The sequence below is a fragment of the Microcebus murinus genome, chromosome 19 (genome assembly GCF_040939455.1).
Source record: "Microcebus murinus isolate Inina chromosome 19, M.murinus_Inina_mat1.0, whole genome shotgun sequence".
Lineage (NCBI taxonomy): Eukaryota > Metazoa > Chordata > Mammalia > Primates > Cheirogaleidae > Microcebus > Microcebus murinus.
The window spans coordinates 22,340,353-22,366,060 of NC_134122.1; the positions used below are offsets into that span (position 1 = coordinate 22,340,353).

At 50.8% G+C, this 25,708-nt stretch overlaps 2 protein-coding genes across 6 annotated transcripts in view; both read right to left on the reverse strand.

The window, feature by feature from the left end:
• The window catches only part of PSMG3 (proteasome assembly chaperone 3), a 418,234-nt gene that overhangs the window by 293,645 nt on the left and 98,881 nt on the right, over positions 1-25,708 (reverse strand). The gene's annotated exons all lie outside the window — the stretch shown is intronic.
• Positions 1-25,708, reverse strand: part of MAD1L1 (mitotic arrest deficient 1 like 1) — a 383,346-nt gene that overhangs the window by 120,021 nt on the left and 237,617 nt on the right. For all 5 annotated transcript variants that reach the window (XM_075995238.1, XM_075995236.1, XM_075995239.1 and 2 more), the window contains 2 exons: positions 21,791-21,879; positions 7,133-7,223 (listed from right to left, as the gene is read on the reverse strand). In XM_075995238.1, the coding sequence (XP_075851353.1) occupies positions 7,133-7,223; positions 21,791-21,879 (180 nt within the window). The remainder of the gene's footprint in view (positions 1-7,132; positions 7,224-21,790; positions 21,880-25,708) is intronic.

Below are 25,708 nucleotides of genomic sequence, written 5' to 3' on the forward strand. Positions count from 1 at the left end.
GCAGCCGGCGTGCTGCCTCGGTGGGGCTGGGCTCCTTCCCTGTCATTAAGTGTCTTATTTTACTTACCACACTCACGCCTAGGCAGCAGGGCCCAGGACATGCCAGCCCCAGGGTACAGGGCCTGAGGCCCAGAGCCCCAGGGTGCAGCCAGAGTGCCAGGCAGGGCAGAGTGGGATTCGGAGCACGTGCCTCGTGCTCCTGCAGACCAGCAAGCACATACGCAGCCCCTGTAAAGGAACCCAGTCTGCACACGGGAGCACCCTCTGGAAGGACAAGTAACAGGGTGAGACTCACTGGCAATAAAAACTGAGAAGGCTCAATGCCTAGCAGTAAACCCAACAAGAAATGTGAAAGATTAAAAAATACATCTATAAAACGTTGCAAGGGAACACAAAGGAGGACCTCAACAAATGGAGAGATGTACTGGGGCTCTGGAAAAAGAGTCAACTCCTACAGATGCACAATCCCCAAAGTCTGCGTGCACATCTCACACGGTCCTACTAAAAATTCTAAGCTGACAGGGTCAGCGGAAGAACCGGAAGTGCTAAGTCCCTATGAAAAATAAACGGGAGCTGCCAAGAACATTCTGACAGCTGAGAGTCCTGGGGCGCAGACAGAAATCTGAAAGCATCGATAACCAGAAACGTCTGGAACTGATCCTGACATGCGGACTGAGAGAGCAAAGACAGAACAGCAGAGGCCTAGCGCACTCAGGGATGAGGGACAGGTCTGCAACGAGTGGGTTTGGGGTTACTGGGTAGAGTTGTCTTTGAAAAAACAATTGGTTGAATCCATACTTCATACCTCATAAAAAATAAAACCAAAACTGAATCCAAACCAAAGATTTAAATGTAAAAGCCACAAGAAAACTAGAAGAAATCACAGAATTCTCTTACAACATAACATGAGAAAGGTCCATGTAGGAACCAAGCCCAGGAAAGGTAGATAAATGCAGCTACACAGACATTTAAAAACCAAAACCTTCGGCTTGTTTAAAAAATAATATATGAAGCAAAGTCAAAGGACTAATGACAAATTAGGAGAACATATTTACAATCTATAACAAGAGTTAAATTCCTTCATATGCAAAGAGCTCCCAGAAACCAGCAGGAAAAGGACTGACAATCCACTTGAAAAATGGACCAATGGACATGAACACATATAAACACACTAAAAATCCTCTCTCATAGCCAGTACAAGGAATGAAAGTTAAAACTATACTGATACATGCCTTTTTACTTTTCAGACTAGGAAAACATTCTAAGAATCTGATGGCATGCTCCGTGGAGAGGCCGTGGGAACCAAACCAGTGTGTTGCTGGCATGAAGGTCCTGTGTACTGCTCGAGGTTTCAACTGGTCCAGCTCTGTGAAGGGCCATTTGGAGCCATCTACTAAAACAGAAATAGATACCCTTGGGTCCCTTCCCGTTCCCCTGGAAATTTATCCTACACACTGGAAACGGTAGACCCGGGAGCCACTCCTGCAGACCTATCTGTGACCTGGTCACAGGTTACACGGCCAGCGAAGCCCCTGGCATGGTGCGAAAAGACCTCCCAAAATGCCTTCGGTGGAAAAAGCACAGTGCAGAATCGTTTCAAAATAAGCTATCTTTTGAGTTAAAAGTGGAGGGAGAGTAAGACTCATGTTAGGAAAAAAAGTAACTGCTGAGTTCAAAGAAGTCACCACATGGGGGGAAATTAACCACACGTTACATATACGAGCCCCAGGAAGCAGGTCACATCACCCTTGTTTTTCACATGAGGGCAGTGAGGCTCCGAGGTGGAATGACTCCCCAGGGCCAACACTCCCAGACTACCCTCAGAGCCCTTGCCATGTCCAGGCATGCCACATCCAGGCGTGCCCGCTCTACAGGGCTCTGCTGTCAGTGGGCCAGGCAAGCTCACTCCTCACAGACCCAAAAACACAGGTCCAGGGCAGGGCAGGGCAGGTACTGGGTTGGGCCTCACACAGGGGCCAGCAAAGGCACAAAGAGGGGTGATGCCTGGCTGGGCCGGGCAGACTGTGGAGACAACACAGTGGGTGGGGCAAGCTGGCGGTGTGGGGCACAGCAAGAACCAGGTAGCCAGGCGGGGAGGAATGTGCCCAAGGGCCAGGAATCAGAACGTGACAACCAGAGGTGCTAGGGCTTCGAAGAAGAGTCCAGCTGAAGCCACAGAGAGAGGTTTGGTGAGATGGGGGAGCCAGGACAGAGGCAGGCATAGGCCAAGGGCATGCCTGTGCAAGCGGACCAGCTGGGCTCCAGGAGGGGCAGTGGCTCTGGGTGGCTCCTGGGCTGCAAGGAAGGTGGACTCAGGTCCCAGGGGGTCTTAGGAACTAGGTGGGTGGCCGCCATGGCAGAAAGGGCAAAGAGGTCTGAAGAGGGGCGAGGGCCCTCCCACCCCTGTCCTAGGGACGAAGGGAGGAGGCAGCCGAGACTAGCCGAGCTGTGATCAGACAGTGCTGCCTGCCTGGTGACGCAGACAGGAGCGGGCACAGTCTCCAGGCACCATGAGCTTTCTGCTCACAGGGAACCAGCAATTTTCTACCCACTCCATTTCCAAAAAAGATGCACTTATTTTAAATGTCACTGGGCTGCTCCTCTGGTCTCTTTCCTGAGCAGCAGTTGGGTGGGCTTTGAGGCCCCCGGTGGGGAGGAGCAAGGAGGCTGGGTCTGGGGGTGCCCACAGAGGTGGCAGTGCATGGGTGGTTGCTCGTGGCCTGGCTCTGGAGAGCAGGCAAGGAAGCACGGCGAGGACCACCAGCCTGCCTGACTGAGTAGGCCTGATAAGGCCACGCTGAGAAACGCTCGAGCAGGGCTCCAAACCCCTGAGATGAATTCCACTTAATTACACGCATGCTGAAGTAGTTAGAGGAAAGTATACAGATGTTTGCAATTTACTTTAAAATGCATCAAAAAAATAAAATGCCCTGGGGGACGGAAGAGGGGTGGACAGACAAGCCACGAGACATCACAGTGAGACATCGTGGGGGAGTCTGGGTACTAGGTAAGTGGGGGTCATGTAAGATTCTTTCGACTTTGCTAGATGTTTGAAAAATGCTCATAATAAAACATCATGAAAAATCCAACAGGACTGAGTTTGAACGCTGGCTCCGCCATCACTACCCAGTACACAAGGGACCTGACAGGGCACCAGCATCTGGCCACGCTGCGCACTCCACCTGGTCACTCCTCATTACCTGGTGGGCACTGTCATGTGGACATGCAGCCCACCCTGCAAGCCAGTGTCCAGTGGTCAGACTGTCTAGTGGACTGGCCTCACTGTGTGTCTGGTCCCTCTTTGGCGCCCTCAAAGTCCCCAGATCTGGTCCATCAGAACCACAAACATGGAAAGCCCTGTACTCTATTGCAGGGTAAGGCAGTGAGAACAATGGTGTCGCAACAGGTAGCAGGACAGGTGTGGCACACCAGGTGTGTGCCCTAGGACCTGCCACCTGCATGCTCTAAAGACGGCCTTTGGGAAGGCACGGAGACTGGGGTGGCAGCCGGGAGAGACAGAGCCACGGCCCAGCCAGGCCCTGGAGTCTTAGCCCACAAGGCCCAGGCCTGCTATGAGGGGCCATCGGAGGTGTGTGGTGACAAAACAGCATAAGGCCCCTTTGCTAGTGCTTTACCACTCCATGGCCTGTGGTTCTAGGCCAGTGGAGTGCCTGGGGACCACGGGTTGCAGCCAGGGACAGAGACTGTGCCTGCCACCTGCCCCGACTCCTGCAGCTGCTCCAACAGCCGTGGAACTCCCTCTGCTGCGAGATCTGGAGTCCCATGGGGTGTGCCCAATATCCGTCTTCACTGAGCCTGTTGTGTCTCTAAGGCACAGAGCATGTGAGCTTGCCCTTGCTTGCTGGCTAACTGGGCCTATTTCCCCACCTCTGGTAGATCCTCCTGCAGCTTGGACAACCTCAGTTGGAAGGCTCCGAGCTCCCCTGCCAACCTGACCAGCTGGGTTGGAGGTTCCCCTACGCAGCAGACCCAGACTGCCACTTTCTACCCCCCAAAAAATGTGAGGAATGCACACATATGTGTGCAAACACCCCAGTACCCTCAGGGAGACCCGGAAAGGACAGTGTCACAGCAGGGACCACACAGTGAGCCTCCCACCGAGGCCAGTGAGACAGCTTCCCAGGCCTATCCCCCAGCCAGGCACGGCTTTCAAATATGCACATACACACCCCCCGCCCCACAGCCCTAAGTGGTAACTGGAGTTCTGTTTCCTCGCCAACCAGCTGTGAACTAATTACAAAAAGTTCTAACTAGTCGAGTCCCTCTCCAAGCATATGTTTCCAATTAAGTCAAACTACAGCTGATTTTAATCAATCTTCCTTGAAGCAGCTCAACTTGAAGACTCTCCCCTTGCAGAGGAAGAGTGAGCAGGGAGGCATCGAGAGGACATTTGCATAGGGACACCCCCGTAGTGCCGCCAGCACAGCCCAGTGACCAAATGCCCACAGGCCTCCTCAGAGCTGCCCAGTTGTGCAGCTCCGGCCTGTCTGGAGCTAGGCAGAGCACGGGGCTTCGGGAATGGTCCCCCAGGGGGGCTCTGAAGGTCCAGCATGCCCAGGACAGCCTCACAGTCTGCCAACACCTCCTGAGCAGGCACTGGGGTGGTGGGGGTGGGCTTTATCCTCGATGATGGAAAAGGTGGGAAGAGCTTTCAGACGGATGCAAACACTTGATCCCCAACAAGGCCCACAGGGGCATCTGCACCCGAGTTTCATCAAGGAGGTTCTGGGGGCTCAGATGGAAAAACCAACACGCCCTAGACTACACCTGGCAGAGGCAGAGACAGGATCCCACTGCGGGCAGCGGGCTCAGATGCCAGTGGGCTGGCTGGCAGCACTCTGATTCCATGTGCCTCAACCGCCTTTGGACCCATTTCAAACACCACCTGGGCTCTGGCTCCTCCATTCTGCCAGGACCAGTTGTGCTGTGTCCTGGCCTCTGTCCCTGCACACTGGGACCCTCCCACCTTCCTGCAACACTGACGCTCAGTTCCCTGTGTCAGTCACAGGCCTCCATTCACACACGGAGTGAATGGAGGACTGGGTGCAAGCTCTGGCACGGGGGTCAGACAGAAACAGTCCCTTATAACGGGGTGACCAGCACCACCTGGAACGCTCAGCTCAGACTTTGGGGTGCAAATCTCTGCTTCCCCAGACATAGTTGCCACTGGGATCACCCAGAACAACCCCAGTGTGGGGGAGGGCCCACTGCTGCCCCAGCTGGCCTAGGAGGTGGGCCCGTGGCCATGCATGAGGTGTGCTCAGAGCCCAGGTGTCACCTCATGAAGTGGTCTCACAGAGGCTTAGGAGGAGGAGGGGTGGGGAGCAAGTCAGGAGTAAAGGAGGAGAAACAGGCTCGAGAGATGACACACCTAGGTTCAAATCCCAGCTCTGCTCTCCGGCCAGGTGCCCTAGACCACATTACTGACCTCTGAGTGGAATTTCCCTGACCAGTTCATCAGGGCTGCACTGCCCATCTCGGGAGGAAGTAATGGGCCCCGGGCATGGCACAGAGCCAGCTCGTGGTCCCTCACCCCCAGAGATGGCTAATGAGAGAAACTGGGTTTAGGCCACCCCAGGCTCCTGCCATCATGCTGACCTTCCATCACGCTAACGAGGCCCATTTTCAGGCCAGAAAAGGCCCAAAGAGCCTTCTGGATTCAAGATGGACCTGCAGTGCTGGCAGGTGCAGGTGGCAGCTAGGGCCTTGGGACGTAGCAACCGGGGCCTGTTGCTGCTTGCAGGTCCCAGCGATCCTGCCTGAAGCATGCGAGAGCAAGTCATGCAGCCCTGTGGGTTTAGTGTCAAGGGGCATGCCGAGGCACCCTTACAAGGGCTGTGTGGCCTCCTCATCCCTGGGCTCAGCACGAGGCTGTCTGAAAGCCTCCACCCCCAGAGGCCCAACCTATAGCTGCTCCCCAACCTCACTACTCCAGGCTTGTTTCTCCCATGCCCAGTTAGCCTAGCCCAGAGTGGCGGTCGGTTCCATGAATCCCGGGCTAGACTCATCATCATATCACAGCATAAACATCTGCCCTGCCAGACCACAGGCCCAGCCCTACACTCTTGTGCTAGGCAAGCTGTGGGCACTTGCACTCCAGGCAGCTAACCCAGCCCCTCAGCTCTGAGCAGCACTAGGACACACCCCTGTGTGAGGGGCCCCACCCCACCAAGGGCCCCAAGAGTTCAGCAGAAGGGTCTCAGGAGCCATTGCTAATCACAGCCTCATGCTAATCCAGGTGAAGCACAGAGAGCCCTTGGCATTTCCTGCCAGATCTCCTGTCCCTGTAACTCCTACATAGGAGCACTCGATTTGAGAACATACTGTCTGCATAGGATGGTGGCTGCAGCCAGCCCCTCCCTGGCGTTCACCTGTACTCTAATCTCATTCGCTCCTCAACCACCTCTCCAAGAGCAAGCAAGGATGCCTTGTGAAGGACTAGAAGCAGGAAAGCTGCGATGCGGAGTTCCTGGGGGATACACCGCACCCATCAGCAAGGTTTGGGAAGTTTGGATTCTGCACATCCTGACAGGGCACAGCTGCTGGCTGCCAGGACTTGCCTGACAGCAGCCCAGCAATCCCCACCCGAGGGCTGCAGCCCAAGGGAAATACCACAAGACAACAGGTTCCAGGCCGAGCACAGTCCAGCTACTGGCCGGACAGAGGTGACTTTTCCCATTGCCAGAAACTGTAGTGAAAAAGACTTGTTTTGTCTCTAATAGGTGCCAAGAAAAAATCAATGGCCTATCTAAAAGCTGGGTAATTTCAACCCTGTGGGTTTCTGCCACAGCACAATTTAGAATGGGACAAGAAAACTAAAGTGAAATTAAAAGAATGCAAACAGCAGTCCAACTTTACACTGGTAGGTAGATGGGGACAGTTCTGGACACCACCCAGAACCACAGGGGGTTCCACCAGCCTCCCTGCCCAAGAGCCCGCTGCAGTCACATCAGACACCTGTGGGCGGCGCAGGGCGAAGAGAAGGCAGGTTACCAGAGCACGGTGGACTCTAGGCAGAGGAGGCAGGCGGCCCCACAGGCCTGTGGGAGGGAATGTCTCCCAAGCCACTGGGCTCTGAGACACACCCAACCAGGGCTGCCCCCGCACTCACCTGCAGGACACCCCTCTCCAGCTGCGCCTCCAGTGCCCTCTTCTCTTCTTCCAGACGCCTGCGGTCCCCCTCCAACTCCTCCACCTTTAACCTGCAAGAAAAGTGAGACCATGACAAGGCCTCGTGGCAGCCTCACATGTGCAAGCAGAAGGGATGGTGGTTACCAGGGCCGGAGGGAGGTTCAGTTGGGCAGGAGGAGTAAGTTCGAGGTGTCTGTTGTACATCACCATGACGGCAGTTAATAACAATGTATTCTATGGATTTTAAGTGTTCTCAACCACAAAAATCACCTGAAGTGATGAGTATGTTAATTTGTTTGATCAAGTCATTCCACCATGTATATGTATTTCCAAACATCACGTTGTATACCATAAACTTATACAATTTTTACTTGTCAATTAAACACTAAAATAATAAAAGCCTACATATACATTTTAAAACTATAGTACATCCATACAGTGGAACATTACCTAGGAATAAAAAAAAAGTGGACTGCACCCGGCAGAAGACCAGGCAGGAAGCAGGGGCTCGATACCACTCTAAACCAGCTAGACTCACACGGCATCCGCGACAGCGGACACACACTCTCCCCAGGTGCACACGGACTATTCTCCAGAACAGACCAGAGGTTAAGATACAAAACAAGTCTTAATAAGTTAAATTTATTAATTTAATGGAATTAATTCAGTGGAATGAAATTAAAAATCAATAACAGAAGGAAACTAGAAAACTTACATATATGTGGAAAGTAAACAACAGACTCTTAAATGATCAGTGGGTCAAAGAGGAAATCACAAGGGGATTATAAAATACCCAGAGAAACTTATACCTGTAAATGTCTACATTAAAAACAAAACATCCAAACAATAATCCACCTGTGAACCGTAAGAAACTAGAAAACAGCAAATTAAACTCAAAGCTACCAAAATGAAGGAAATAACAAAGATTAGAGCAGAGATAAATGAGAGAGAATCTTACAACAATACTGAAAAGAGCAACAAAATTGACAAATCTTTAGCTACCTAGAGCGACTAATAAAAAAGACTCAAATTATAAAATTCAGAAATGAAAGAGGATGTATTACTGATTTTGCAGAAATAACAATTATTATGAGAGAATACTATGAACAACTGTGCACAAAACTGGATAATCTAGATGAAATAAATTCCTATAAACACACAAACTACAAAGGCTGACTCAAGAAGAAATAGAAACTATAAACAGACCTACGACAAATAAGGCTGCATCATAATCAAAACCCCACCAGAGACAAGAGCCCAGTCAGCTGACCTAACTAGAGAATTCTAGCAAACATTTAAGGAAGAATTAGCACCTGTCTTTCCCAAACTCTTCCAAAGTTGACAAGGAAAGAACATGTCCTAATTCACTGTAGACCCCTGTCATATGCTGACTCTGAGGCCAAAGACACTACATGATAACCAAAGACCCTTACGAAGATAAATATGAAAATCCTCACCAAGGTACTAGCAAACTGAACCCAGCCCTTATTAGGATTATACATCACGATCAAGGGGTTTATGCCAGGAATGCAAGGCTGTTTCAACATATGAAATTAATCTATGTAATACACCAGCATTAACAGAATGCAGGAAAACAGCCCACACGATCGTCTCCACTGAAGCAAAAGAAGCATTTTACAAAATCCATCACGCTTTAATGATAAATACTCAACAAACTAGGAACAGAAAGGAACTTCCTAAACATGATGAAGGGCATCTTTCAGCATCATTAAGGCTGTTGAAGCAGAAATAATCTGATAAAGATTTACTAGAAGCCCAATGTGAGGACACACCAGCGAAGACAACAGAGCTGGCAGCCCCAAGGTCTGTCACAATTTGGAAGGTGATGGCAGAACCAGTCCAAGCCAGTTCCACTTGGTAACAAAACGTAACAAAATGACTGGGTGTTTTCAGTAGCAAAGGATCTGGGTTGCACATCACATACTCAGAGCACATCCAGATGAACAGAGCCCAGTTCATGGCCCCAGCTGGCTGGAATGGAAAAGTCAACCACAGGTGGAACCCAAGTAGCCAGATCCAGGAATGGGACCACATGAAGAAGACTTGAGAGCAATACAGACTTGAGAGCCAGGGACCACACTGCAGTGTTGCGTGACCCAGTCAGGCTGTGCCCTGTTGCGTTTTCCTGTCTCCCTCACTGGTGCTCTCTGCCTATGAAACCTGCCCCCAGGCCCCAGCTCCGGGAGGCAGATTTGAGTGTTGCCTTCTGCCTCCTTGCCAGCCAACTGACAAGCAAGTTTCCCCTTTCCTCAGAAGCCGATGCCCCAGGGTTGGCTTCTACGTGAGTCAGGCAGTGAGCCTACTGCTCGGTAACACGTGTCACAGTTGCCTTCTTTCACTGGAGGGTACAATACAGAAGTTGCAAACACTGGCTATAGGATAAAACATTCTACATGCAAGACAATCAGTAAAATTGCATGATTCAGAAATAAATCAGCAAAACTTCATGATTCAGCAACAAGTCAGTGTCCTTTTCAATATCAGTAAGTTACATATTAATCAGTACGTCAACAGTTTGAGGAACTCAGCATGAGATTCTTCACGAAAGGACAGGATGTAGGCCAGGAATCCCAAGACCTTCCCCAGGCAAGTTTATCTGGAAGCTGCCAAATGAGACCTGTAGGTTATTAAACCCATAGCTGATGCCAATCCCAATGGTAAAAAGACTGGAAGCTTTTCCCCTGAGATCAGTAACAAGACGAGAAGACTGGTGTTTGCTAGTTCTATTCAACACAGACAGAGCAATTGGGTGAGAAAAGAAAAAAAGATATCAAAATTGGAAAAGAAGAAGTAAAAATACCCCTACTTGCAGATGCCATGATAAAGAAAACCCTAAAAAATATGCAAAAAATGTGTTACAGTCAATAAACAAATTCAGCAAGATCACAAGATACAAAATCAGCATGCAAAATATCAGTTGCATTTCTATATACTAGCAATGAACAATCTGAAAAGGAAAACAAGAAAACAATTCCATTTACAATAGCATCAAAGAGAACAAAACACTTAGGAATAAATTTACTCAAGGAGCTGTAAGATTTGTACCCTAAAATATGCCAAACACTGCTAGAAGAAATTAAGGAAAATCTAAATAAACATACAGACATCCATGTTAAAGGGCAAAAAGATGTAATATTGTTTAGACATCAGAGGAGTCAAAATCTTGAAAAAGAACAACAAAGTTAGGAGATTCATATTTCCTGATCTCAAAATTTACTACAAAACTACAGCAATCAAAAAGGTATTGACTTTTTTCTATCTTTCTTTCTTTTTTTTTTTTTTTGTGAGACAGAGTCTCGCTTTGTTGCCCAAGCTAGTGTGAGTGCCGTGGCGTCAGCCTCGCTCACAGCAACCTCAAACTCCTGGGCTCAAGGGATCCTCCTGCCTCAGCCTCCCAAGTAGCTGGGACTACAGGCATGCGCCACCATACCCAGCTAGTTTTTTTTTTTTTTCTATATATATTAGTTGGCCAATTAAGTTCTTTCTATTTATAGTAGAGACGGGGTCTCGCTCTTGCTCAGGCTGGTCTTGAACTCCTGACCTCGAGCAATCCGCCCGCCTCAGCCTCCCAGAGAGCTAGGATTACAGGCGTGAGCCACCGCGCCCGGCTCTTTCTTTTTTTTAGAAGAGACAGGGTCTCCCTCTATCACCCAGGCTTGAGTGCAGTAGCACAGTCATAGCACACTGCAGCCTCCAACTCCTCAAGCGATCCTCCCACCTCAGCCCCGAGTAGCTGGGACTACAGGCACACACCATTACACCTGGCTAATTTCCCTTTCCCCCTTCCTCTTTTCTTCTTTCCTTTCCTCTTTCCTTTCCCCTTTCCTTTCCCCTTTCCTTTCCCCTTTCCTTTCCTTTCCTCCTTTCCCTTCCCCTCCCCTCCCCTTCCCTTCTTTTCTCTTCCCTGTCTTCTCTTCTCTTTTCTTTTCTTCTTTTTTTAAGAGATTGAGTCTTGCTATGTTTCCCAGACTGGTCTCAAGCTCCTGGCTTCAAGCAATCCTTCTGTCTTGGCCTCCAAGTAGCTTGGATTCCAGGCAGGAGCCACTGTGTCTGGCGAGGAACTGACTTTTACACACATAACTTGGATGAATCTCAAAGATGTTATGCTGAATGAAAGAAGCCAGTCTCAAAAGATCACATATTGTAGGATTTGATTTATAGAACATTTTTGGAATAAACAAAACCCTAGGGATGGAGACCTGTAGCTGCCAAGGATGAGTGTACATGGAGAGCAGTGGGCAGAGTTGGGGGTTGAGGGGATGAAACTACTTTGTACCCAGATTGTGGAGTGATTAAAATCCACAGAATTCATACCATGAAAAAAATATAATTTTACTATAGAATAATTTAAAGGTAAAAAATAACCAGTCTTCCAGGATATGTCCTATATCTCATTGTGGTGGGGATCACATGCTAAGTGTACACCGGCCAACACATGACCCTGGCATCTGGTGGAGGATGGCCATGGTCCATGTCTCATTACTGACATTCTTTAGAGCCGTAGGCATGTGGTGATAACCAAATGCAGACTTGGATTTCCTCTACTTGTTGTTTTGGAACTCAAAACATCACACACACTCTTGACCTGCTCCTGGATGGAGGCTGCTATCCCGACCTGGGCACTCCTCTTGCACTGAACTACAGGCTGACAGGGGGTGCGTTCTGGGGTTGCAAACTATACCTCTATCAAATGAATATCTTTAAAACCCTTTGGCCTGTTGCTAGAATCTAGTACAACCGTGCAGAGAATGCACATAGTGCAGTGTCTGGCCTGTGTCAGCTGTCTTTTATTACAATCATTACGGCTGCTACTGCTAGTACTACTATTACTACTGCTACCACCACCACCACTGCTACTATTACTACTACCACCACCACCACCACCGCTATTACCACTACTACCACCACCGCTACTACCACCACCATTACTACCACCACCACTACTGCTACTACCACCACCACCACTACTGTCACCACCACTGCTACTTCTACTACTACTACTACCACCACCGCTACCACCACCACCGCTACTACCACCACCATTACTACCACTGCTACTACCACTACCACCACCACCACTACTACCACTACCACCACTGCTACTACTACCACCACCGCTGCTACCACCACCACTACCACTATCACCACCACTGCTACTACCACCGCCACTACTACCACCACCACCACCACCACCACCATTACTACCACCACTACTACCACCACCACCGCTACTACCACCACCATTACTACCATCGCTACTACCACCACCACCACCACCACCGCTACTACTACTACTACCACCACTACTGTCATCACCACCACTACCACCACCGCTACTACTACCACCACCACCACCGCCCACTACTACCACCACTATCACCACTACTTCCACCATTACTACTGCCATCAAAACTACCACTACCACTACTACCACCACTGCTACTACTGCTGCTACTGCTACTACTAGAGGGAATTGCTATCATCACTTATAAAAACGATGGATCAGATTCCGAGATACAACCAGACTCCCACAGGCTAGATACAGTCAGTCTCTTTAGACATACAAAATTCTCCCACAGATAAGTCAAAACACGGCCAACAGTTTATTCACAAAGATGTTCATCATAGCTTGTTCTTAATAGCTGAAAACTTGAAACCAGTCAAGCTACAAAAAAGGGTTAATCAAGTATATTATAGAACAAACTATACATTAATACATATAATAAGACTGTAAAAATATGGAAAAGTGTTTATGTTAGAATATAAGATGGAGAATCAGGATTCAAATAGTACGTGTTTCACATTTTAAAAAATATGTATGAGCTGGTCACAGTGTTACATGCCTTAGAGTCCCAGCAACTCAGGAGGCTGAGGTAGGAGGATCACTTGAGGCCAGGAGTTTGAGACCAGTCTGAGCAACACAGTGAGATCCACCTCAAAAAAAAAAAAAAAAAAAAAAAAAAAATATATATATATATATATATGAAGGAAGAGACATCAAAGACTTTAGTTAAAGATGGTGGCTTAAACATGTGTGTTTAAGAACAATGTCTTTCAAAATCCCACTAAACAAGAGCAAGAGCATAGGTTTTTCCGGTTTTTCATACTTTTTTGGGGGGGGGGCATATACCTAAAGGTAAAGAAAATCAAAGAAAGGACAACATCAAAACATCTTTGGAAGTTGGAAAGCAGATGGAGAAGCAGCAAATGACTCCAACAAGTTGAATCCTTGGTCAGCAATGGAAAAGCTGAGAAGCTTTTACACCAAAAAATCCCCAAGGTCTCAGGAATGAGCACCCCTAGGAGTTACTTCTGGAAGCAGGCAGAAGGTAGGAGTAAAACTGGATGATTGGTTGAAGGATTTTTCTTTAAAAAACTTTTTAGGAAGTATTTATGGTTTCATGGGAACATGCAGAAAACGTAGGGGAGGCCCCATGCACCCTTCACCCACCAGCAATATCGAAACCAGGAAAACTACACTGGCACAATCCACCAAAATGGCCAGATTTCAGCTCATGTGCATTTGCTATGTGCCTCCTCCTGTGCAATATGTCATACGTCTGTGGTCCCCAACCCCTGGACCAGAACTGGTCTGCAGCCTGGTAGGGATTGGGCCACAGAGCTCCGCCTACCCCTACTGTGGAAAAACTGTCTTCCATGAAACTGAGGAACAGGATGGGGGGCGGGGCACACAGCAGGAGGTGAGCAGCTGAGGCGGGCAACTGAGAGAACCTTCATCTGTACTCACAGCTGCTCCCCTCCCCATCGCCTGAGTCCCACCTCCCCTTACCCCACCCGTGGAAAAACTGTCATCCATGAAACCAGTCCCTGGTGCCAAAAAGGGTGGGGACTGCTGTCATGCATGGAGATGGATGTGCTACCACCACCCAGGCATGCCCATCCCAACAACAGGCTCCTCTCTATCCTGCAGACACAGGAATCCCCACCCCATAAATCCTGGCAGCCTCCTATTTGCAAGAGGAGATGGTGTCACATTGATGTTAATTATTCTTTATTCTCCAGGGAAACCATGGCCTGGAGATATCTTTCTTAGCAGCATTTTGATTATGATTTCATTTGTTACCGTTTGTAAGACTATTCTGACCACCTGTTCATCCTGGCTGAGTTTAGTAGCTAGTAGATTCTTTTTTTTTTTTCTTTCTTGAGACGAGAGTCTCACTCTGTTGCCCTAGCTAGAGTGCCATGGCATCAGTCTAGCTCACAGCAACCTCACACTCCTGGACTCAAGCAATCCTTCTGCCTCTGCCTCCCGAGTAGCTGGGACTATAGGCATGCGCCACCATGCCCGGCTAACTTTTTCTACGTATGTTTTCAGTTGTCCAGCTAATTTCTTTCTATGTTTAGTAGAAACGGGGTCTCCTTTTGCTCAGGCTGGTCTTGAACTCCTGAGCACAAACAATCCACCTGCCTCGGCCTCCCAGAGTGCTAGGATTACAGGTGTGAGCCATCGTGCCCAGCCTGTAGCTGGTGGATTCAGAGGAAGTAGTTAATGAAACGTAAGCACAGAATTGTTCAAAGGACCCCATGATACCTTTCCGTGGCTCCAGGATCCACAGTGGTGTCCCCTACTTGATTCCTGAGGTCAATTATTATGTCTTGTGTCTTTTTATATTTGTCAATTTTGCTACACGTTCCTCAATTTTTTTTTCCACAAAAAATCAGCCTTTTCTTTCAATGCTATATTGTTTTTCTCTTTTCAATTTCATTATTTTTTGTTCTTTGCTATTTCCTTCTTTCTGCTTGTTCTGGGCTTATTTTGCTCTTCTTTTTCCAAGTTCTTGAGGTTGGAACATAAATTAGAGACCTTTCCTCTTTTCTCAAGTAAACATTTAGTGGTAGAAATTCCTCCTCAGCACTGACCCAGCTGCTCTGGACTCTGCCATGTGTGTCTTTCCACGGCCACTCAGCTGCATTTATTCTTCCTTTGAGGCTTCCTCCCTGACCCACAGGCAACAAAGAAGTGTGGTTAATTTCTAGATGTTCGGAGATTTTCTTGTTGTTTTTCTGTTATTGACTTCTAGTTTGAGTTCATTATGATTAGAAGACACAGTCTATGAGTTTGTCGAGGTCTGCCTTGGTGAATGCGCCAGGTGAGCCAGGAGGCAAGAGCGCTGTGCTGTGGTTGGGCAGAGCGCTCCCCAGTATCAGTTAGGGCCTGAGGGCTGACAGGGACATTCAGTTCCATGTCTTCGCTGCCTTGGTCTAGTCGTTCTATTGATTGCTAAGGGTGATGAATTAGAGTTCTCTACTGCAAATGTAGATTTGTCTATTCCTCCATTCAGTTCTATCTGTTTCTGGGTCGTGCACTTTGATGTTCTGCTGTCTGGCACATGTACAGCTAGGAGTGCCAGACCCAGGGGGCAGGGTGGAGGTTCTGCTATTGGGTGGCCCTGCAGACACCATCCTGGCAATGTAGAGACAATGTAGGTGGGGTGGAAGCTCAGTGCCCCTGGGTCCCGCTGACACCAGGATGGGGAAACAATGGGCCCTCCCATCGCCTTGTTGCTGTGGTGGGCAGAGGGGGAGCTTTCAGCTGGGCCTGCGACCTGGGGTCACAGAGGGGTGGGGTGATAAGACCCCCCCCATCTCACTCTGCCTCTCTGACGTGGGATGAGGTGGAGGCTCAGCTTCCTGCTCGGCACTCCTGACACCACCGAGCGGGGCGGAGGTCCACTCCCACCCAGCCCTGCCGGCACAGGAACCGGAGCACTGGCTGCTTCTGGAGGCTGTGCTAGGGATGAGCTCCCTGCTCTGCCCAGCTGATGCTGCAGGTGGGGATGGGAGAACTGCTGTCTTGTTCCGCTTCTGTGGGTGGAGGCTGGGAACCTGTGTTCCACATGGTCAACCCTGTATCTTGGCAGAAGATTAAGGAGAGAAGACAGATTTCTGGGTCGAGGGCAGAGCCACCCCACTAGGAGAGAAAATTGAGGGGGACTGAGGACCTCACAGTGGCACTAAGCTGCCAGCATAGTGCCCTACATGGTGCCCTGAAGCTGGTAGGACAGGCCCATACCCTACAGACCTGAGTCTTCTCCAGAGACACACCAGGCCAAGGGAAAAGGCCAGAAGATGCTGATCTCGAAGGCTCCCTGTGGACTGGCCGAGCCAAGCCCCAGCAGGGCAGCCGCAGTAACACCCCGCCAGGCCCTGGCACTTCCAACCAGCTGCGCGGTGCTCACTGTACACAGATCATGCAGCTCTCAGGAAACCCTCCAGGATGAAACACCCAGCAAAGGCCAAACCACCAAGCTGACAGATTATATGGGGAGAAGAAAACTTCAAAATGTACCCTATTAACATCAAAGAAACAGTGAACATACTATATTCATAAAACATTGACAGGATGTTTTATATAAAAGAATATTCAGAGAACAACAACAAAAATACCCAAACTCTCAGGAAACTACAAACACCATAACACCAATAAGAGCAAGTTGATAAAGTTGAGAAAACATTATAGAAAGTAGAACAAAAGGATGGAAAATAGGATCAAAACATTAAAAAGAGAAAGAGAGGGAACTATTCAGGAAATCTAACATCGAAGTAATAGATTCAGAAAGGAGGAAGAGGAAAAATAGAAGAAGTAACCACTGAACAATAGCACAGAGCTTTATGGAACCCAGGGAGAAGCCACAAGTGCCCAGCACAGCACAAGAGGCAGATCCAGGCCAAGCATGTCCCGGTGGGAAGGAGAAGGTTCTCTGGGCTACAAAGGTGGCCTGCAGGGGACCCAGACCCAAGTGGCTCTGCTCCTCCTCCCCAGGGCAGCAACAGGACCCAGCCTGTCTTCCACCAGCGTGGTCGCCAGCTCCACCCTTGGAGCCAGGCGGGGATGTGCCATTGCCACTGGCAGCTTGGGAGATCTTGGCATTGCAGACAGGGTGCCCACAGCTGGGCAGGGGCTCACGGCCCTTGAGTGCAGAGCCTTGCCGACCACAGCTTCATTCTCCCAATGGATCTGCTGGGGGGAGTAGCAGGCCATGGTGGTGCCTAAGTTTCCCCCTGGACTCCCAGTACCTGCCTGGGTAGCTCATGCTCCAGCACCCATGGGGCCAAGCCCTCCTAGGATCCCTAGGTTTGAGGGCTGCCTCGCCCTGGCTGCAGCTGCCATTCGAGTGGGATCAGCGCCTCAGGCCCACAGACTCCGTCCACGGCAGAGGGGAAGTCAGCAGGGTTAAACAGGATGGGACAAATGGAAGCTGCGCCCTCCAAGGCCAAACGTCAGTGGCAGTCTGGGCTGGGCTCTCAGAGATTAACCAGCCGCCCTGGGCACTCCCAGGCAGGGACTGTCTTCCTGATCAGATACACATTGGGTCATGAGTGGACTTACAGCACTGTAGTAGAGATTTGTTCAATGAAAGCTAATTTGTTTAAAAGAACATAAAGAGCTAACACCTGTGTGAAAAGCACATGGGCCTGTGTGTCAGGTCCCTGGAGTGTGGGTGGGGTCACAGAGCACCATGCTGTCCCCTGAGGAGTGGGGACCCTCAGGTGGGGGTCATAGAGCACCGTGCCATCCCCAGAGGAGTGGGGACCCTCTGGGGTGGGTAGGGAGTCACCAAGCTATCCCCTGAGGTGGGCCGACATCTCCAATGCCCCCAACAACCAAGGTATCCTTCAGCCCCCAGAACTGGGCTTCTGCATGGGCTGGGCTGGCACTCGCAGGACCCAGAAGGCAGCGAGTGTGGCGGGAAATGAGGGGGCTCCCGGAGTGTGACTAACGGGTGTTGGCACAGAAACTCGAGTCTCTGGAATCACTGAACGTCTACCAGTTGCTAAATCCACAGACAACATTTAGGATTTGCCAGAGCTGCTAGTTGACAGCAGAAAAGCGCGAGCTCAGATTTGTTCCAGTTGAAAGGGCTCTTCAGCTGCTGCCTCTTAAATCTTCACCAGTGCTCTCCCTGGCTCTCTGCCTTGGAAAAACATGCAATGTGATACATGTAATTTATATATAAAGAATATATATCTGTCTGCCTTTTTATATGTAACATATCTATGTAAAACACATATGTGTGTGTATGTATGCGTGTGCGTGTGTGTGTTCATGTGCGTGGGAACCACCCCTAGGCTCCCCATGGTCACTGTGAAGGGCGGGCAGGCCCTGGGAGGAGCAGGGGGAAGGGAAGGAAAAGGAGGAGGAGGGAAGGGGGAGAGGGGAGGAGAAGGAGGAGGAGGGAAACGGGGAGGGAGAGGAAGAAGAATAAAAGGAGAAAGGGGCTCACCCAGAGGGAAGCCTTTTGTGCCCCTGTGCTCTTAACACCTCCAATAGCTGGGAGTGAGGAAGAGGAAGACAAAGATGCTGTGGGGCCACTACCTGGGGACTACAGCACCTGTTCTTGTCAGACAGGGGTCTAACTGCCGTCTGGAGATGGCTCTCCCCAGAGGAGAGGTCTGCAGCTTGGCAAGCCCCACCAGCCAGAAGGGCCGCCTGAGGTGGTCCCAGTGGGTTTCCCAGCAAAGCAAAGCAGATGCCACGAGGACCCTCATCCAAGACAACAGGGAGCTACAGACACAGAGGAGACCCAGGACACACTGAACCCCAACAAGGCAAGGCCTACAGGCACATAATGTGTGTCTGCCTGGAGCCTGCTATGGGGTTCGCAGCAAGGAAGCTCCTGGAGGGAGGAGGCCTGAAGTCCAAGGACAGAGTCGTGCTGCAGAAGAGTCAGGCCTCAGGGGACAGGCGCTGCAACCATGGTGAGGCAGTCTGGGCCACACCTGGCCAGCTGGGGCTCACCTGCACGCTCAGTCCAGCCTGAGCATCCCGTCCCCCTAAGAAGCTGAGTCAGCAAGGGCTGCATAAGCCCCCGTTTTCCAGACATGGTCCCAACTGTGTCCCTCACAAAAGGCTGGGTCAGCTGGGCACTGTGTCACTGCAGGTTCCATGGCCTTGACCAGGGCTCCCAACAAAGCCATCAGCTCCCAAACCCGGACCGTGCACGGGCTGGGGAGTCCCAAATGGGGCCTGGAAAGGTTAGCAGCCGAAGATGATGCCTGCCACCACCCCCAGCTCTCAGCCGTCCCCTGCAAGGAGAAGCACTCTAGACCTGAGGGTGACCTGCTGGCACCTCCCGGCAAAGCCTTCTTAACAGGCGCTGACCCGATTTCTATTAATTAGCCACAAAGGCTCTTCTTTCCACGGCTGCATTCTCCAAATGAGACACTTTGATCTGGATATAAAAGATAGCAATGATAAAGGCCTTTTTTTAAATTGTAAAAATAAATAAATCTAAAGTGTACCAGCCCACACAAACCTGACACATGCCCGGCCTTCCTCCCGCCATTGGCAGGCGAGAGATTCCAGGTACTGAAAGGCCTGGCAGAATGACGCCTGTCTCCACAAGGGCAGCTGGAGCTCGGTGCTGGGCCCAGTGGCAGCCAGTTCTCTGCAGCCTCAGCGACTGCCCTGATGCCTGGGGGCCACACCTACTGACTCCCCAAATGTCACCACCCTACTCTAGCACCTCACCACACAGCTCCCACAGGGCCACCTGCCTCCCGTGGCATCCAGGACCATGTAGAGTCAGGTGCTAGCCACGCAATCCCCAGCCCTTCACAACACTCCACTACACGGGGCCCCTTCCAGCACCCAAGCGGCCCTGGATGCCTTCTCAGGGACAGCAACACACGGCCTGTTCCTGGGCACCAGACATACATGGGACCCGTCTGTCCACTCACCCAGCCTTGGCCCGAGGCTCCTGCCGGGCTAGATAGCCCCCTGTGCTGCTCCTCTGAGCCCACTCACATGCCACCTGCTCTCAAGGCCCCCAGCCCGCCCTCCATGCTGTGAGTGTCTTTATCATGGCAAGTCGGGGTGTGGCAGGAAGCACGCTTTATTGCTCTTTGCATGGCAATAGCCAACTTCAGCTCACAGGGGGCTGACCACAGCAAACGCTTGACCAGTACTTGGCTGAGGGATAGCTGCCCACCCCTGCCAAGTCCCTCTTCCCTCTCGCCAGCCCGGCAGCCAGTGATGCTGGAGCTGCACATCTGGCCGTGTGCTCCTCCATGGCAGAGACCCTCACACTGGCAGGATAAACACTAAAGCCCTCCCCACAGTCTGTGCCTGGTCTTCAGCTTCCCTGCTGTCTGTCCCTGCACGGCTTGGCCATCTTCCCACACCCAGCCTCCCACATGGGCTCCTGCACCTGCCCATCAACCTCAGGATATCACACAGATATACACAGAGCCCCTCCTGACGCCCGATACCACCCACTCCCATTGCTCTGCAGTGCACCCCTCAGCCTGTAATTACACAGCCATGATCCCACATGCAGTCCCCATCACACTGTAAAATGAGTGAAGGCAGAGAACGTGAGTCTGTGCTCACCACTCTGCATGCAGCCTTGGTGCTCCCTGAAGGTGCCCCAAGCACACAGCGTCTGAACAACTGAACGACCAAACCAAGGCAACACAAGAACCTCAGAACCCGGTGGGCTCCATCGAAGGCAACATGAGCACCTCAGAACCTGGCGGGCTCCCAGAGGGCTATTTACAATACCATAGTCCATGCATGAGAACACTTTGGAGAAAACCTCAAACCTAGAAGAGACCAGTGCTGCCACTTGCTGGACACTTGCTGGGCCAGGGCTCAGCCTGGTCTGCTGGGACAAAATCCTGACCCCCAACTGCTCTGGGCCTGGGAGGGCTGCTCACCCTCCACCTCCACACCTCACTGAGGCCATTCTGTGCCTGCTGGAGCTGTTTGGGCCCCATGGCCAGTCTCTCCTGTGCCACCAAGAGAAACCCTGGGCACCCAGCACCTTGGCCATAGCAGATGCTCAGAGCAGAGAGGTGGCTGCTACGCTGAAGCCCCTGGAGCCACCGGCTGCCATACTCAGTCTGAGTCCACAGCGGCAGCCTCCATGAGACCTTCCAGTAGGACATGCGTGACCTACCCAACAGTCACTTCCAATCACAAGCTGAAATGGCAGGGCCAACCTGGGCACCGGAGGCCAGGAGTTCTGCCCACACCTCCCCTGGAAGCCTCCTATTTAAGCCATCTGGTATGGCTCCAGGGAAGAGGGAAACGTGAAGGGCACTAGGAAAGAGCCACCCTTCGGCCTCTGCTCAGCCAGTGCTGAGTCCTGGCAAGAAGCAGGGATAACGGGACGTGCCGAGGCAAAGACAGTGGCGGAGGGTGGCAGCTGTCTCACAGCAAGGACTGACGGGTCCCGCTTGACACATGGGCAGAAGTCTGGTCTGGCTGCTGCCTTTGTGAGTGACTTTCTTCTGAACACACCTGCTGTGCTCCTCCCCAAATCCATGGCCCATAGACCCTCAGTGGCTCTAGCCTTGTGTTACTGCTTTATTGGCAACAAAGGCAGGTCCCAGCAGGTGGCTCTGGGACAGGAGCTCTGCTCTCTCCTGCGTGCGGGGTACAGGGTCTCTGCATAGAAGAGCCTAAGTGGATGAAATGAGATTAAAAACAAAACGCTATCCAGGAAGGCAACGTTTTGGAAAGAGACGTCCATGGCTCCAGCTGGTAGCAAAGTACAAAAGGGAACAAAGTGCAGAGGCTGCAGGTCCGAAGCAGGGGACAGAAGCCACTGGAGGGCAGGCCCAGGTGTGCTCCCTCCTCCCTGGGACATACCTGAGTGTGTCCACCTCCTCCTTGGAGAACAGGAAGCTCTGCTCAGTGGAGCTCGACTGGGCCTTGAGCATCTTCAGCTCCATCTCCAGCTACGAGGAAACACAGGACCAAGATTCAGCCAGACTCGGGGCACCAGAGGCTGCGAGAACCTCTGCCCGGCCCTGTCTGCGTCCCACGGGCAGCAACCCCACCTAGGGCTGGCACTGCCAGGCCTCAGAGCATCTGACTTGTGGAAACATGAGTTTCCTTTGTGTTGGCGCTTCTGTCTGCGGAACAGCAACAGACCACATAGTCCTTTGGGGCACTGGAGTCCCTGGGGAAGGGGACATACGACTGGAGAGAGCATTACCTTACCTTGCCGTTGCTTTAACGCCAACAATATTTTATTTATTTTGCTACTTCGAATTTCTCTACAGAACAGCATGAGATGCCAACAAGCCCCAGGAGGTAATGTGGATCTTAACTGGCTCAACACCTGGGCAAAGGAGGCCTGAAGAGAAGTGGGGGGGAGACGGGCATGGCCAGCAGGTGGCCGCTGGCTGGGGGGCTGCATGGGCTTGGGCTATGCAGGTGGCAGCCTGGGCTTGGGTGCTGGAGACTCGCCCAGAGCAGCCTCTCGGAACCCCTGGCGTCCCCTCCCTCCATCCAGGTACACTCTAAGGGGACATGTGGCCACAGTCTGGCAGAAACACCAGCAGCCACTGCGGCTTGGGGCTGGTGTCCTTCGACTGGGCTCTAGCTGGCCTTAGGGCAGCCCACAGGGCCTGCCCTTGTGCCCATTGAGCCTTCAAGGCCTCAGGGGCCAGAGCACAGAAGAGAGAATTTGCAAGGACCTAGGGAGGAACCCTAGTGTCTCCACACTCTCTGACACTTGCTGTCTTTGCAACCTCAGAAACATGACATCACCTCCCTGATCCTGAAATTCCAGTTCCTGTCAACACAGGGAGAATGTAGCAGGTGCCCCTTGGACAAGCACATGGCCCTGATACCCTCCTGGGATCACCATACTCCTCTAGACACTCACTGCCCTCAGGGCTAGCTGAGGTTGTGTCATGGACAATGGTCCTGCCCCAACTCCCACACCGTCCCGCCTGGGCCTCTGTGCATCCACTCTGCCCACCCTTTCCTTCTCCCCACCGGAGAGGGTCACGCTCTCCCTTCTGACCCAGCAGAATGCCGTGTCCTTCCCTGGCCCAGGACTCCCATCTGAGCTTTGAGGGCACCTATTGAGTGTCCCCAGGGCACTGCCCTAGGGTCTTGTGCCTCTGGATCTGAGGATGGTCCATCTCCCACATGGGGTTTTGCAAGCACAAGGGAGTGCAGAGCCCGCTGCTCTCTGCCCCTGTGTGCCCAGTGCCCCGGCCAGAACAGGTGCTCGGCAGAGGCACTGCCATGTGAAGGGCAGGCACAGTGCTAGGGCTGGAGATACAGAAGGCAGGCCCTCGCCTCACTGGCTCCGTGGCTCAGGCCTAAGACACTCGCCCAGGGGTGACCCCTGCTCCTGCACAGACTTGGGTTTCCAGGTTCCATCACACGAATCTCAGATCTCAGCGGCTGTTTCCTGGTTCTCTCACAGGTGAAAGGCACACTGAAAGGTCCCGCATTTCTCTGGAATGTGAGAAGCGACACGGCAGGTTGGCCCTCCCTGTGCGTGGCTTCCAGGGAAGGCGCAGCCACCAAGGGGCTGCATACCACCAGGAACATAGGCGCCCAGCTGTTGGCATCTAGACACAGCACTGGCCTCAGGGATATTTAGGAAACAAAGGAAGTCCTGCATGCAAACGCCCTTGGATAGCTCTTTTCTAACAAAAGCCACAAATCAAGAATTATCTCAGTCACCACCACCAGACCTAAGAAAGAACAGAATGTGCACATTCACATCCACAGGACTCTAACAAGCCCCGGCACAGGCCAACGGGCACATGACAGTGTGCTGACCTGGATGGACGCAGAAGAGCCAGGAGCCCGGCTGTCCCCTCAGGGAAGAGGTGTGGACCCTCTTCATGGACCCCACGTGGGTCCTGACCACGCCATGGTGCGTGAACAGCATGGCTGGCCCGTGTGGGTGAAAGACGAGGGAGGAGGCATCGCCTGTGCGGTGCGGTGTCGCCTGAACCTGCCCCAGGCTCACCTTCCTGGTGCCTGTGTCCGCAACTCTCCTCCATCAAAAAAAAAAAAAAAGAGAGAGAGAGAGGCTCCTTTTAAAGGTTGGGACTGCGTTAGATTTAAGCACTAGCATGGGGAGAATCAGCACCTGTGGAAGCTGAGGCCCCGGGTCAGGGACAACATCTTCTCATTCACACGCCGTGGTTTATGGTCCTCAAGTGCTTGTAAAAACTTTCTTCACACAGATTTTGCACATTGTCTACAGCCCTTAGTCCTGGGTATTTTATTTTATTACCTTTTTGTTGCTGCTGTCAATAGGGGTATTTTCTTCTATTACCTAACTTATTTTTGTACATATGATTTTAAAACTTTGTTCCCATACCTTTCCTAGATTCTGGTTGATGGCAGCATTTTCAGTTGATTCTCGTGGCACACAATCATGCCAGCTGCAGAGTGACAGTTCTCCCGTTTCCCTCCTTCCTAAGATTTATACCCCTGATTTCTCTCCCTTGTCTAACTCAGCATCTCCAGAGTGACAGTAGGTGACACTTGTGATACTGGACATCCTTAAGTTGTCTGTGGCTTCTGGAACCGGATCTAATAGTTCCTTATTTATAGCAAGTCAGTTTTGGTTGAAATAGATATATCTTATTATGCTGAGAAATTACCCATATTTCACATTTTATCAAGAGTTTCTAATCAAGACTGAATATTGGATTTTGTCAAATGCTTTTCCAGCAAATGTGGAAAGGAATTCCCACAAAGTAAAACCCTGAAATCAAGCTAACAGGCCAATCCTGGAATAAACCCTACCACATATGGTACGTTTTCATGTGCTGTTGAAGTTCATTCCTAATACCAGGTCTGTCTGAAAAGCGTCCAGCCATGTAACAGGCAAAATAGACGCATTTGTTGAAAAAGATATAAGAAAGATCGTACACAGGACAATGAAGCCTCAGTCCCCTTCAAAGTAGGCACCTTGGGACCTCACACGGTTCTTTCAGTGTCTTTTAACCTGTACGTGCTCAACATTCTCAGGTGTTCTGCTTGGTGCATGCCTTCCAGAACATGGATCACTTTTCAACAGATTCTCGATCACATCTGAAGTGTTTGTGCCACACCTTTATTTGCGCTGCGCTCATTGCATCGTCCCCAAAAGCCTTCTGAGTCATCCAAATAGCTTCCGCAGAGGTATGTTCAAGCTTAATGCAAAATTTGATGTAGATTCATTGCTCTACCCGCTCAGTCATTTTGAATGCACGGCCACAGGGTACTCACGCTCACTCAGCGGCGTCCAGCGCCCCACTGACTGCCAGTACAGCATGTGTGAAAACAGGCACACGAGCACACACAGGCCTGAGAGATCTTTGCAGCTGTGGGTGTCAATGCAATGCTCACTCCCAAAAGCATCTCCCCTCTTCTCTCCACACTCCACAAATTCATATGGTTTTCAATGTGTTTGTACTTTGAAGATATGGTAGAATTTGTGAAAAGCTAGTGATTTTGTGACAACTTTATTCTACAATAATTGGTCTGTTTAAAATTTCTCTCTTTTGGTGTCAATACTGATAGATTACATTTTCCTAAAAATTATTCACTTCATACAGATTTTTACATTTATTTAAATGGAGTTGTGATATAATTGATAATTCTTTTTATAGAATTAAGGTAGACCTCAATTCATTTTAGATTTATGTTTGCTTTTACTTATTTTTCTGTCCTATTCAGGCACAAGTTACACACAGTAAAGTGCCCAAATCTCATGTACACAGCCTGGTGACTTTTCACACATCTATACCTGTGTAACCACCA